This window comes from Podarcis cretensis (assembly GCF_951804945.1).
Source record: "Podarcis cretensis genome assembly, chromosome: 13".
NCBI classification, from domain to species: Eukaryota; Metazoa; Chordata; class Lepidosauria; order Squamata; family Lacertidae; genus Podarcis; species Podarcis cretensis.
This window is the reverse complement of record NC_137182.1, coordinates 55,349,541-55,364,049: the sequence shown is the minus strand read 5'-3', so window position 1 is coordinate 55,364,049 and position 14,509 is coordinate 55,349,541. Positions and strand designations below refer to the sequence as shown.

The window sequence follows — 14,509 nt, the reverse complement described above, 5'->3', positions numbered from 1 at the left end:
ATTAGATAAGGCATTATCAGATAACCTGCCAGACAGGGTAAAAACAAGGCACTTGGATTTCAGTTGTAGACCGCCTTTTCTGTGATGTAGGTATGATGTATGGAGAGGTGGTCTTGAGCTCCAGGGAAGGCAATTTAAAATGTCTCTATAAGGGCAGGTGCACCTGGGTTCTGGGTCCTCCATATGAGGGGAGCACCCTGTTGCAACAGCTTTGATAAAGATCAGGCTTGCTAGCTGCTTTGTTCTCAATATTCTCTGGTTGGCCTCTGTTATCTTCTTCTACCGATAGGGAACCCACCCAAGGACTCTATACAGGCTCTTGGATACCCCATAAGGAAAGAAGGGCAGATTTTGTTTACAATGGGGACACATTTGCTCTACCTTCCCGTGACAGCCCTTCAGATATTTGAAGATGACTCTCCTATCAGGGATGCGGGTGGTGCTGTAGGTTAAACCACAGAGCCTAGGACTTGCCGATCAGAAGGTCAGCAGTTCAAATCCGCGTGATGGGGTGAGCTCCCGTTATTTGGTCCCTGCAGTTCGAAAGCACAAAGTGCAAGTAGATAAATAGGTACCACTCCGGTGGGAAGGTAAACGGCGTTTCCGTGCGCTGCTCTGGTTTGCCAGAAGCAGCTTCGTCATGCTGGCCACATGACCCGGAAGCTGTACGCCGGCTCCCTCGGCCAGATGAGCGCCGCAACCCCAGAGTCGGTCACGACTGGACCTAATGGTCAGGGGTCCCTTTATCTTTACCCTCCTATCACCTCTCAGTCTCCTCTTTTCCAGACTAAAGATCCCCAACTCCCTCTGCTGTTCCTCACAAGGCTCAGTTTCCAGACCCGTCATCATCTTGGCCGCCCTCCTCTGCACACAAACCAACTTGTCAATATCCTTAAACAGAGGTGCTCAGAACTAGACACAGGACTCCAGGTCATAGCTGTCAACTTTTCCCTTTTCTGGCAAGGAATCCTATTCGGAATAAGGGAATTTCCCTTTAAAAATGGGAAATGTCGACAGCTATGCTCCAGGTGGGGTCTGACCAGACTTCTGCTGATGCAGCCTAGAAAAGCATTAGCCTCTTTTGCCGCCGCATAACAGGAAGGAAATGCTCAAGGAGAGATGCTGTGCTGGAGAGGAAGGCTTTTATTTGCATTCATTTATTAATTTTTATTTGGTGTTCCGGACACAATTCAGCTCCATTTCCCTTGCCCAGAAAGGGGTGGCCTATGTGGGATGAGGTGTGCTGGCCCCACATCGAGGGTAGGGTGGGGAGCTATGAGCAGCTGGCTGGGAATGGTGGCTTCGGCAGAATTTGGGTTGCCAAGCCTATTCTCTGCATGGGATCACCAAGTCTAGAAGCATCACAGAGCCCAGAGGGCGGGAAAGGTGTGTCAGCAGATGCCAGGGTGGCGAATGGGTTGGCGTGTGTCTCCAATCTCCTCCACTTCCTCTGATTTTCCTTCACCTGACCAGACAGACTCCTGGAAGCGAAATCAGGTGGGATGCAGGGGCAGCCTTTATTTGCAGCGCCTCTGCTCCTTCAGCTTTAGAAAGGTCAGATCTTGACAGTTCCCACCCTGGGCGTGTGAGCGGGAAGGAATATTTTCAGCAATAGATCTGGGGCGGAAGTCAGAGGTGAGTGGCCTTGTCGGCAGTCGTGGAAGGAGGAGGTCTGCCTTGGCCTGAAAAGGAAATAATAATTGTAATGATACCAAGATCCAAGCAGACTTCCTTGGTGTGTAGGACAGAGCTGTTTCCGTAAATGCTTTCGTTAATAATCCTATTCATCCTTTATGCAAACTGCTTTGCAGTTTTCCACAATCGAGGGGGGAGTATGTGAATGAAATAAGCACTAAATAATAATCCCGAGTGATGTAAGAGCACCCTGGGCTTGAAGAACAGAACCATAAGGTTGTAAAGTTGGAAGGGCCCCGAAGGAGTCATTGAGGGGGCAGCAAGGGCCACCAACTTAGATGGGCTTCCAAGGAGGATTAGAGAAATGCATGGAGGAGGGGAGGGCTGTCAAAGGCTCCTAGCCAGGGTGGTTATGTTCTGCCTCCACAGTTGGAGGCAGCCATGCTTCTGAAAACCAGTTGCTGGAAACAGCAGGAGGGGAGAATGTAGCTTTTGTGCTTGGATCCTGCTTGTGGGTTTCCCATAACGGGCAGCTGTTTGGTCACTGTGAGAACAGGATGGGCCACTGGGCTGACCCAGCTATATAGGGCTCTTCTTATGTTCTTGGGTGCAGCTGACTCTGGGGTGGAGCCTTGAGGCAGCTGTTCAAAGTGCTGCTTTTGACCTATAAAGCCTTAAACGGCTCAGGACCGCAATACCTCAAGGACCGCCTCTTTCTGTATGAACCTACCCTGAAATCATCTTCTGAGGCCCTTCCTTGTGTGTCTCCGCCTTTAGAGGTCAGCAACACGAGAACAGGGCCTTCTCTGCAGTGGCTCCCCCAGGGAAGTTCGCCTGGCACCTTCATTATACACCTTTAGGCGCCAGGCAAAAACGTTCCTTTTCAACCAGGCCTTTGGTTGATCTGATTTACATGCCATGCCCTTTTAAAATGTGTGTGTGGTTTTTTTTGGGGGGGGACTATTGGGTCGTTCTTTTATTTTCATTAGGTATTTTGTGCTTTTATATCTTGATTTTATTCTGTGAACCACCCAGATACCACCAGATAGAGGATGGATTATAAACTCAATTAATAGTAATAATAGTATACACCAGGGATTCCTCCTGCTCTCAACTCACCTGGATCTGACAAGGCAAGCATGCCGTGTTCCCGCCTACACAGGAGGAAAAGAGAAGCAGATAAAAACAGGACATTTGAAGAGATTTGGGGTGAAAGGTGGGCCATCACAGAGTTGGAAGAGACCCAAAGAATCATCAGGTCCAACCCACCCGTAAAAGTACCAATTCTGCCAATCGGAGTGATCTCGTGGCGATCTCGTAGGTAAATGTCTTCCGAGTTGTTAAGGGCGTTGCATACTAATATCAACGCCTTGCTCCTCTGAAACCTCCTCTCTCCTGTTGCCCTGAGCCCCCCAGTGCCCGCGGGAGGCAACCGGACCCCCTCACGCCCATTGTGCCTGCCCTGCCCTGCCCAATCCCATACCTGCTCCTCCGCTGTCGATAGATGCAGACGCCTGTCACCACCATCAGGATCAATGCGAGAGGAACGAGGACTCCGATGAGGATGACTGTCAAATTGTTGTCATCTGGAGGGGTGTAGGGGGGTGGAAACGGGAGGAAGAAAGAGGGGTGGATTAATCACCGTATTTTTCGCTCTAAAAGACGCACCAGATCATAAGACGCACCTAGTTTTTGGAGGAGGAAAACAAGAAAAAAAATATTCTGAATTCCAGAAGCCAGAACAGCAAGAGGGACCTGGCTTCTGGGATAGCCGCGCAAAGGCTCCTCAGGGCAGCGGGATGAAGGCTCCCCCTAACCGGGAGAGGCTGCGTGCGGCTATCCCATAACCCGGGACAGCAAGCGGGATCGCAATGCCTCTTGCTCTCCTGGCTTATGGGATAGCCGTGCGCAGCCTCTCCCCCCATGAGCCGCACACATGCTCCATGCGGCTCTTTAAAGGGAGCGCTGAGCAGAGCCTCCTGCCAGCATTCGCACCATAAGACGCACACACATTTCCCCTTACTTTTTAGGGGGGGGAAAGTGCGTCTTATAGAGCGAAAAATACGGCAATGGCCTGACAGGTACTGTGTGTGTGTGTGTGTATTAGGGCAGGTAGCGGCAGCATCTTAAAAAGCAGAGACACCACCTTGCCGACAAAGGGCCGTATAGTTAAAGCTATTTTTTCCCCAGTAGTGATGTATGGAAGTGAGAGCTGGACCATCAAGAAGGCTGATTGCCGAAGAATGGATGCTTTTGAATTCTGGTGCTGGAGGAGACTCTTGAGAGTCCCATGGACTGCAAGAAGATCAAACCTCTCCATCCTGAAGGAAATCAGCCCTGAGTGCTCACTGGAAGGACAGATCCTGAAGCTGAGGCTCCAAGACTTTGGCCTCCTCATGAGAAGAGAAGACTCCCTGGAAAAGACCCTGATGCCTGGAAAGATGGAGGGCACAAGGAGAAGGGGACAACAGAGGACGAGATGGTTGGATAGTGTTCTCGAAGCTACCAGCCTGAGTTTGACCAAACTGCGGGAGGCAGTGGAAGACAGGAGGGCCTGGCGTGCTTTGGTCCAGGGGGTCACGAAGAGCCGGACACGACTAAACCACCAAACAACAACAGCGGCAGGGACTTGTTACCTGTCGAGGGGGCTGGGGGCTGTACATCGTAGGCAATCTCGCAGTAGGTTCCGTTGTATCCCTCCGTGCAAACGCAGACGTAGCCGAGGGAGCCTTCTAAGGTGTCCTGACACACTCCCTCGTTCTGACAATTGTTACGGAGGCAGGCACTCTCTGCAAAGGAAGAAACGTGTGTTTTGGGGGAGGGGAGAGACCGCCGTCCGTCCACATCGCGGCCCACCAAGAGACTGGGAAAGTGCTCTGTTTCCAGATTCTGTCACTTTTCTACTCTCTCAGGTCTCTCCGTTTCCACATCAGCCGTCGACTTTGGTTTTAAGGGCGATGGCAGGTGCCACGCAACACCCGTGCATAAATCAATCTTTCAGGGCGGCAGCAGCACCCAGCCTTTGGAACTCCCCGCCAACTGACTGATCAGTCAGGCTCCTTCGCTGCACCCTTTTTCGGCGCCTGCTGAAAACGTGCTCATTTTGGCCGGCCAAACCGAGTATGCAGAATGTTGATGTGTGTTTTAATCCGTTTGGATTAAATCCGTATAGTGTATTTTATAGTATAGTGCATTTTATAGTATCGTGTAGTATTTTAAAATTGGGGTTTCAGAGTTTTTAGGGGTTTTTGAATGTTTTATGTAGTTTTTCCATTTCATTGTTCTGTGTGGGACAATGACAATAAAGATATCTATCTATCTATCTATCTATCTATCTATCTATCTATCTATCTCTCTATCTATCTCTATCTATCTATCTATCTATCTATCTATCTATCTATCTATCAGATAGATAGATAGATAGATAGATAGATATCTTTATTGTCATTGTCCCACACAGAACAATGAAATGGAAAAACTACATAAAACATCTATCTATCTATCTATCTATCATCTATTTATCTATCTATCTATCTATCTATCTATCTATCTATCTATCTATCTATCTATCTATCATCTATCTATCTGTCTATCTAATCTATCTATCTGGGTTGCGGGGGGTTGTATTGGGTGTCCAACTCTTACAATTTTCTGATACAGTAAATATCTGGCAGCCCTTCAGAGGGGAAGCCCTCTCAGTCTCCTCCAAGCTAAATGTACTCAATGCCCTCAACCATTCCTCTTGAGGCTCAGTTTCCAGGCCCTTCATCATCCTGGTTGCCCTCCTCTGCCCACCTTCCAGTTTGTCAATATCCTCCTTAAATTGTGGCGCCCAGAACTGGACACAGGACTCCAGGTGGGGTCTGGCCAAGGCAGAATAGAGTGGGACTAAGACTGCCCGTGATCTGGACGCTAGACTTCTATGGATGCAGCCTAGAACAGCATTAGCCTTTTTTGCTGCTGCATCACGTTGCTGGCTCAACCCTCTTCTCCCACCTTGTCCCTAACCAAGCATTTTTCACCTCTGTAGCATCCGCGGGTGAAGTTTACCACGGCGCAGACATCCCCCTTGGCACAGGCCACAGGCTCACAGTCCAGAGTCCCCGTATTGCGGCAGGTGCATCGTTGGGAGCAGTCCTCCGTGAAGAAAGTGTCGTTGATCTGGGGAGAAACCGGGGCGTGGGGAAGAATATCAGTGCCATTCTGGGAAGGCTGTTGCCCACCTTTGTATTGGCACCGCCAAAACCGGAAGGGACCATGCACCAGAAACTGAAAACCTTTGCTCAAAACCATTTGGGACTCGGCCAGTGATTTCATGCCTCCCTCCGCTCGCTGCCTCCTTCCTTCCTTCCTTCCTTCATCCCTTCCTTTAACTTTCATCAGCTCTCTCCATCTTTCTTCCCTCCATCTTTGCGGCCAACTCGGGAGGGGGCCCTCCAGCGCTGCTGCAACACACCACACCACAAACCAGATTCCTCTGCCAAGGTGCCCAGAGAAGCCTGCAGACCTCGCCCGGCCACCGTCCAGAGCGCTGGAGGAGCAGCCAGGAGAGTGGGCAGGCAGGCTCCTAGCCACTCTGAGGCCGAGTGGAGAGCTGTGATTTTTGAGGCCCTGCACCCATCCTAGCCAACCAGCTCAATTGCCTTCTAAATCCAGCCTTCCAGCTCAATTGCCTTCTAAATCCAGCCCGCAGATGTTCCGGGAATTGGCGTGTTTTTACATGAGTAGAATGTATCCTTTTACTTAAAATGCAACTCTGGGTTATTTGTGGGGCCTGCCTGGTGTTTTTACATGAGTAGAATGTAGAATGTGTGCTTTTATTTAAAATGCATTTGTGGAGCATAGGAATTTGTTCATATATTTTTTTTCAAAATACAGTCCGGCCCCCCACAAGGTCTGAGGGACAGTGGACCGGCCCCCTGCTGGAAAAGTTTGCTGACCCCTGCTGTAGGTACACCCAGGGTTGAGTCTCTCCCTTAACCAGATTCACAGCGGCTGATCCGTTGCGCCCTTCTCTCCTGCTGTGGTTCCCAGGATTCAGAACCACACAACTGACCGGCAGCAGCCGGGGGGTTCCTCCCTATTCCTCCCCACCTACCTGATAATACTGGTTGTTGACAGTGCAGCCGCACTGGTTGTAGGGGACGCTGTCCAGCCCGCTGAGGACGTAGCCGGGGTCACTGGCGCAGCCCTCCACGCAAGGGGCATCGCACTCCGACTGGGCGGCCATGTTGGCACAGCTGTCGGGGCAGGCGGTCATGCAAGATTTGTAGGTGGTGTGAGGCGGGCACGAGATCTCTGCAGAGGACAAGATGGGTGGGTGGTAGAAGGGTTTAAAAGAAGAAGGAGAAGAAAAGCCTCTGTTGGAATCAAATGACAATAAAGGAGGACGTACTTTCTGGCGATAAGAGCAGGGGAACAGACTCAATTGGAGATAATCTCCTTCCTTGTCATTTGAACCCACTGGTCATGGACATGGTCCACTTTCCGGACATGGGGCTCTCGGCCGAGGGGTAAGGGGTTGTGAAGGAGGAGAAATGGAGGACAGCTCAGGCCCTAAGGGAGGCTGTCGTGCAATCCTCTCACGAGGAGAGGAAATAATAATAATACCGTATTTTTTGCTCTATAAGACTCACTTTCTCCTTCCTAAAAAGTAAGGGGAAATGTGTGTGCGTCTTATGGAGCGAATGCAGGCTGCGCAGCTATCCCAGAAGCCAGAACAGCAAGAGGGATTGCTGCTTTCACTGCGCAGCGATCCCTCTTGCTGTTTTGGCTTCTGAGATTCAGAATATTTTTTTTCTTGTTTTCCTCCTCCAAAAACTAGGTGTGTCTTGTGGTCTGGTGCGTCTTATAGAGCGAAAAATACGGCACTTTTTTTTATTTATACCCCGCCCATCTGGCTGGGCTTCCCCAGCCTCTCTGGGCGGCTTTCAACAAAATATTAAAATACAGTAATGCATCAAAGATTAAAAGCTTCCCTAAAGAGGGCTGCCTTCAGATGTTTTCTAAAAGTCTGGTAGTTGTTGTACTCTTTGAAATCTGGTGGGAGGGTGTTCCACAGGGCAGGTGCCACCACTGAGAAGGCCCTCTGCCTGGTTCCCTGTAACTTGGCTTCTTAGAGTGAGGGAACCGCCAGAAGGCCCTCGGCGCTGGACCTCAGTGTTCTGGTAGACCCTTTAAAAAGCTGAGCTGCTTCTTGCACCTTGTCTGCCCCCCAACATCATTGGATCCAGTTCTTCTTCCAGTGCCGGGGATCCAAGCTGGGATCTTTTGTGAAACTGGCCAGCCTTGCAGATTCTTGGGGAGTAAACTTGAACAACGAGGGTTGTGGATAAGCTAGGATTGGTTTCATTTGAGAGCCACAGGGCTCAGGTTAATTTTTTAACAAAATTTTCCCATGTCTTATTGTCTGTAATAACATATGTACAACAAAAACATATCTTCGTTGTTATCTATAAACCAGATTCATCCAAAAAACCAAACGAAAGAATACGGATTGGTTCTGTTTTAGAGCCACAGGGCTCGGGTTTGTTTTGCGTTCTGTTTTGACCTTCTGGCTGCTTTCCCCCTACCTTTTATTCCTAGTAAAGTTCCTTCATTTTTTTTTAAAAAATTACATTTATACATACATATTTCGGATATACAAACAAACATACATTTCATACAGTCCTTAAAAATATTCATACATACCCCCACTCAATCCCACACATACTTCCGTTTCCCACCACCGTCCCTACCCCACCCTGTGCTAGACTACCAATCTACAGTGGTGCCCCACAAGACGAATGCCTCGCAAGACGAAAAACTCGCTAGACGAAAGAGTTTTCCGTCTTTTGAGGTGCTTCGCAAGACGAATTTCCCTATGGGCTTGCTTCGCAAGACGAAATGTCTTGCAAGTTCTTGCGAGTTTGTTTCCTTTTTCTTAAAGCCGCTAAGCCGTTAATAGCCGCTAAGCTGTTAATAGCTGCTAAGCCGCTAATAGCCGCTAAGCCGCTAATAGCCATGCTTAGCAAGACGAAAAAACCGCAAGACGAAGAGACTCGCGGAACGGATTAATTTCGTCTTGCGTGGCACTACTGTACTCAATCACAATTTCTTCCCATTTCTATTACTTTCTTTCACACGCTATTAAACCAACTTTCTACTTCTTTTCCTATTACACCTTGTTATCCGTATTATTTGGTATTTCAGTGTTTATAACGGAACTTGTTTATTCTAATAGGAGTTCTGGTTTCTCAATATGATTTTGCAAATATCCTTTAAACACCTTCCAGTCCTTGTCTATCTTTCCTTTTGAGATCCTTCCGATTTCTCCCATTGTTTTGGACATACTGTAATACTCCAATACAGTAAAGTTCCTTCATTTGACTGCTGAAGTGTTGTTTGCTTGCCAACCTCAGGGTTTCGGAATCCCCATCTCCCCGGGTGCTTGGCATTCAGGCTACCGGGAGTTTAGGGTTGGTGTTTCAAGGGACCAGAGTGCTCTTCTGAGGTCTGGGAGAGACTCCGGGAGAGTGTGGAGTGCTAGACTGCAGGCTGGACTGGGGGAGTGCTAAGGAAATGGCTCAGAGCCTTTTTAAAAAGTCCCCTCCTTCTGCCCTTATACCCACTCTGAGATGCTGCGTGCCACTATAATGAACTGAAAAAAAATGTTGAAATATACATTTATAAAGAAACCAGAGGCCTTTCTTCATGGAATAACAAATAACAGGTTTGGAATTGCCCAAGAAAGATGTTAAATTATTTTTGTATGCCACAACTGCTGCTCGTATTTTGTTAGCTAAAAAGTGGGAAACCCAAGAATTGCCAACAATAGAAGAATGGCAGATGAAGATGATGGGTTTTTCGGAGCTAGCCGACCTGACCGGAGGAGTCCGCGACCAGAAGGAGGAGGCGTATCAGGAAGAGTGGAATAAATTTAATGATTATTTAGGTAAATTTGCTAAGTTAAACTAACTGAAAACAGCTTGCAGATACCGTATTTTTCGCCCCATAGGACGCACCGCCCTATAGGACGCACCTAGGGTTTTTTTTGGGGGGGGGAATAAAGGAATTTTTTTTAATTTTCCCCCCAGGCACGGGGCTGGCGCGGGGGAAGCCCGAGCTTCCCCCGACCCCAGCCCCCAGAACAGCGTGCTATCCGCAAGCCTAGGGAGCCGCGCCGGTCTCCCCAGGCTTGCGGAGAGCTGCGCGAAGCCCGGGGCGCGCTCTTCAGCGCGCCCCAAGCTTCAGAAGGCAGGCAGTTCTCTGGGAAGCCCGGGAGCGCAGGCAACTCTGCGCAACCCTTGGGAGCCTGGCGTGGCTTCACCCCGAGCTCCAGAGGGTTGCGTGGAGCTTCCTGAAGCCTGGAGAGCGAGAGGAGTCGGTGCACATCGGTGCTTCAGCGAAAGCCTGTATTCGCCCCATAGGACGCACACACATTTCCCCTTCATTTTTGGAGGGGAAAAAGTGCGTCCTATAGGGTGAAAAATACAGTACTTAATGGGCTTAGGATTCTATTTATGTTAAGTTATGAATTAATAAGGTTAATTCCATAAGGTGAAGATCTAAGGATGTTAATGTTTAAGTTAAATTTCATAAAAATTGGGATTTGGAAAACCGTTAAAAGGGCATGCAATGAAATTCAACCAAGGGGAAGCGAGGAAGTCACTTAACAAAGTTAATAACTGTAATTTTCAATAAGGCTATGATTTTTGTTTGTTTGTTTTGTGTGTTTGTTTGTTTGTAATATTGTGAAAACTAATAAAATTTTTGAGTAAAAATAAAAAAGTCCCCTCCTATTGGCGGGCACAGGAGTAAGTAGAAGGGTGGCAGCAGCAGCAGCTACGACAGTGCAAGATTGGCTGGCAGCCTGGCATGGCTGTTGTGTTGCAGCTGGGCAAGGATTGGCGTGCGATAGGGTTTTTTGGGATGGGGGATTCTCTTACCACAGCCCATCTTCTGCCTCCAGGCTCCCAGCGTGACCCCCTCCTCCTGGCAGAGCTTGGCATAGGCATCGTAATCTTGGCATAAGAGCTCAGTGTCGCCCACGAGAGCGCAGAGGTCGTACACGCAGTTCCTGGGAGAGAGAGAGAAGGAAGGAGATGGGTTCCCTTGCGCACAAATGCGCGCTTGCACACGGACACGCTCCCTTCCCAGCCGCCCGCCCACACCTGCGCTCTGGGCACACTCACTCTTGGAAAGGGCTGGGCGACAGGACGCCGTGGCAGGGGGAGAACGGCCCCTGGGGGTCAGAGAGGGCCCCACAGACGCCCGTCCCGTTGACAGATATCAGCTGCTCCGGGGTGCAGGCGATTTCAAACCCAGACTCAACTTCATCTGATGGTTCCTCACGCCTTTGTGGAGGGAAGAAGAAGAGAAGGAGTTTTTCCCCTCTGTATGTTTGGTTGGATGTCTCCCTGCTGTGTACAAGGTCTGAGCTGAGAAAGACAACTCCTCCCTGTTCCTTTCTCCTCATAACATAAGAAGAGCTGCAGGATCAGGCCAAAGGGGCCCCTTTTACTCCAGCGTCCACCCAAACTCCCATATGACCCAGCCTCCTGTTCCCAAAATGATCTCAAATTATAAATAATAATAATAATAATAATAATACTTTTATTTATACCCCGCCCTCCCCGGCCAAAGCCAGGTTCAGGGCAGCTAACACCAATAAAATCACGGTAAAAACATAATAAGGGGAAAAGAGGGGGGGGGGGGGAGAAAACCAATGTAAAATACAGGTTAAAATGCAGCCACATTTTAAAATAGCCAATAAATCAAGACCATAAGGGGAGGGAAACATAAGGGTCAGACTGAGTCCAAACTAAAGGCCAGGCGGAACAGTTCTGTCTTGCAGGCCCTGCGGAAAGATGTCAAGTCCCACAGGGCCCTAGTCTCTTGTGACAGAGCGTTCCACCAAGTTGGGGCCAGTGCTGAAAAGGCCCTGGCCCTAGTTGAGACCAATCTTGCGACTTGGGACTTCCAAAGTCTTGTTATTTGTGGACCTTAAGGTCCTCCGCGGGGCATACCAGGAGAGGCGGTCCTGTAGGTACGTGGGTCCTAGGCCGCATAGGGCTACTGTTTTTGCTCTGTTTTGCTCAGCGTAGTGTTAACAGATGGGACATGGGTGGCGCTGTGGGTTAAACCACAGAGCCTAGGACTTGCTGATCAGAAGGTTGGCGGTTCGAATCCCCGCAATGACGGGGTGAGCTCCCGTTGCTCGGTCCCTGCTGCTGCCAACCTAGCAGTTCGAAAGCACATCAAAGTGCAAGTAGATAAATAGGTACCGCTCTGGCGGGAAGGTAAACGGCGTTTCTGTGCACTGCTCTGGTTCGCCAGAAGCGGCTTAGTCATGCTGGCCACATGACCTGGAAACTGTACGCCGGCTCCCTCGGCCAGTAAAGCGAGATGAGCGTCGCAACCCCAGAGTCGGCCACGACTGGACCTAATGGTCAGGGGTCCCTTTACATTTTAGTGTTATCAGAGCCCTGGTCCCTGTCTGCAAAAAGCAAGGTCTGGTTCTCTAGGGAGTTTGAGACCCAGCTCTCTGCTTTTTTTTTGGAGATTAACTGCTCAATGAGGGAAAAGCCATGCATGAGGGACAAGAGGTGCCATGGGGCTGACCTGATGCGAGGATGGCTGCCAGCGTCCCTTTCTCTGCTGGGGACCATGACCTCCCAGCTGTTCCCAAAGGTGTTGAGGCTCCGGGTCCACGTTCTGTCGGGTTTCATGTACTCGTTGTTCCGCTGCCCATCGTAATTCCCGCAGAGCCCTCCCACGTAGTTCCGATAGGTGCTGGGGAGGACGATCTCTGGGTGGGGTGGAGAGAAAGAGGGGTGAAAGCAGTGACCACATCTGGGCAGCCCTAGACCAGCTGGGGTGGGGACAATCTTTGAGCCTTCCACATATTCAGATTTTGTACTGTATTTTTCGCTCTATAAGACGCACCAGACCACAAGACGCACCTAGTTTTTGGAGGAGGAAAACAAGAAAAAAATATTCTGAATCTCAGAAGCCAGAACAGCAAGAGGGATCTCTGCGCAGTGAAAGCAGCAATCCCTCTTGCTCTTCTGGCTTCTGGGATAGCTGCGCAGCCTGCATTCGCTCCATAAGACGCACACACATTTCCCCTTACTTTTTAGGAGGGAAAAAGCGAGTCTTATAGAGCAAAAAATACAGAAATTTTTTTCTTTATTGAATTTTACAAGAAAAGAAAAAGAAAGGGAACCAAAGAACAATACATAACACTGTAAACACGTTTATATAGAAGCTTTCCAAAATGCAGACTAAAAGACAAAAGAAAAGTAGAAGAAAAATACTTTTCATAACCAATGTTACCAAAGTCATGCTTCAAACATTACAATATCCTAGTTAAAATATTATAAAAGACTTCCACCGCATTCACTGCACATCTCTTAGTTATCTTGCTCGCCTTTACATCTGTCCTTCAATCATTTCCCTTCCTTAGGTTCTTTCATACACATATTCAGATTTTGAAAGCCTTTGCTGTACTCAACACCTGTTCTGCAACTTCGATGTGCAGCCTTTTATGTGCAGCCGTACCTTGGAAGTCGGACGGAATCCGTTCCGGAAGTCCGTTCGACTTCCAAAACGTACAAAAACCAAATTGCGGGTTCTGATTGGCTGCAGGAAGTTCCTGCAGCCAATCAGATGCCACGAAAACCCCGACATTCGGGTTCCAAAGGAACATTCGCAAACCAGAACAATCGCTTCTGGGTTTCCGGTGTTTGGGAGCCAAAACGTCCGAGTTCCAGGGCGTTCAGGATCCGATCCAAGGTACGGCTGTATTCATTTGATTTCTGCATTGCAGGGGGTTAGTCTAGATGGCTCTTGGGGGTCCCTTTCAACTCTAGAATTCTATGGTTTTTAACTATTTTAACAAAATAGTTTGCCAGTTGAACAGTTTTGCCTGAGCTGGGTGAAACAGCACCCCTGCCCTTAAACCTACTCTGAGATGCTGCCTGCTACTATAATGAATAGAAAAAAATGTTGAAATATACATTTATAAAGAAACCAGAGGCCTTTCTTCTTGGAATAACAGGTTTGGAATTGCCCAAGAAAGATGTTACATTATTTTTGTATGCCACAGCTGCTGCTCATATTTTGTTAGCTAAAAAGTGGAAAATCCAAGAATTACCAACGATAGAAGAATGGCAGATGAAGATGATGGATTTTTCGGAGCTAGCCGACCTAACCAGAAGAGTCCGCGACCGGAAGGAGGAGGAGTACCAGGAAGAGTGGATTAAATTTAAGGATTATTTTGTTAAATTAAATGAAAACAGCTTGCAGATACTTAATTGGCTTAGGACTTTATGTTAAGTGAATTAGTATGTTTAATTTCATAATGTGAAGATTTAAGGATGTGAATGTTTAAGTTAAATTTTATAAGAACTGTGATTTGGAAAACCGTTAAAAGGATATGCAATGAAATTCAACCAAGGGGAAGCGAGGAAGTCACTTAACAATGTTAATAAGCGTCATTTTTAATAAGGCTATGATTTATGTTTGTTTGTCTTATGTGTTTGTTCGCTTATAATAGTGTGAAAACCAATTTTAAAAATTTGGAAAGAAAAGAGATGCTGCCTGCCAGAGTTGGTGCGAGGCTAAGTTTGTGGCTTCTGGCCCAGCCTGGTCCTGGTGGTCCTGAGCGAGCCCCATTACCTTACAGGACGGAGGTTGCAGCCCCTTCTCCCCTTGTGCTCATTTATCCTCACCACCAAAATCCTGGCCGTCGAAGTAAACGGAAAGCCCAAAGTCCGTTTCCACGCAGATGGTGCGGCCTCTCTGGGTGATCTGGAGCCCGTCCCGGGGCGAGTACGGGGTGGTGACCATCACGCCATTTACCTGGAAAGGGCAATCAAAAATGATCAAGGGG

The 14,509-nt window shown here is 48.5% G+C and overlaps 1 protein-coding gene across 1 annotated transcript in view; it reads right to left on the bottom strand.

Moving 5' to 3' along the window:
- Positions 1 to 1,125: 1,125 nt before the first annotated feature.
- Positions 1,126 to 14,509, bottom strand: part of ZAN (zonadhesin) — a 71,174-nt gene continuing 57,790 nt past the window's right edge. The window contains exons 28-37 of the mRNA XM_079951700.1: positions 14,349 to 14,478; positions 12,238 to 12,424; positions 10,809 to 10,970; positions 10,563 to 10,693; positions 6,734 to 6,933; positions 5,658 to 5,796; positions 4,272 to 4,424; positions 3,119 to 3,221; positions 2,755 to 2,789; positions 1,126 to 1,682 (exon numbers count right to left, since the gene is read on the bottom strand). Coding sequence (XP_079807826.1) covers positions 1,630 to 1,682; positions 2,755 to 2,789; positions 3,119 to 3,221; positions 4,272 to 4,424; positions 5,658 to 5,796; positions 6,734 to 6,933; positions 10,563 to 10,693; positions 10,809 to 10,970; positions 12,238 to 12,424; positions 14,349 to 14,478 — 1,293 coding nt within the window. The 3' untranslated portion in view covers positions 1,126 to 1,629. The remainder of the gene's footprint in view (positions 1,683 to 2,754; positions 2,790 to 3,118; positions 3,222 to 4,271; positions 4,425 to 5,657; positions 5,797 to 6,733; positions 6,934 to 10,562; positions 10,694 to 10,808; positions 10,971 to 12,237; positions 12,425 to 14,348; positions 14,479 to 14,509) is intronic.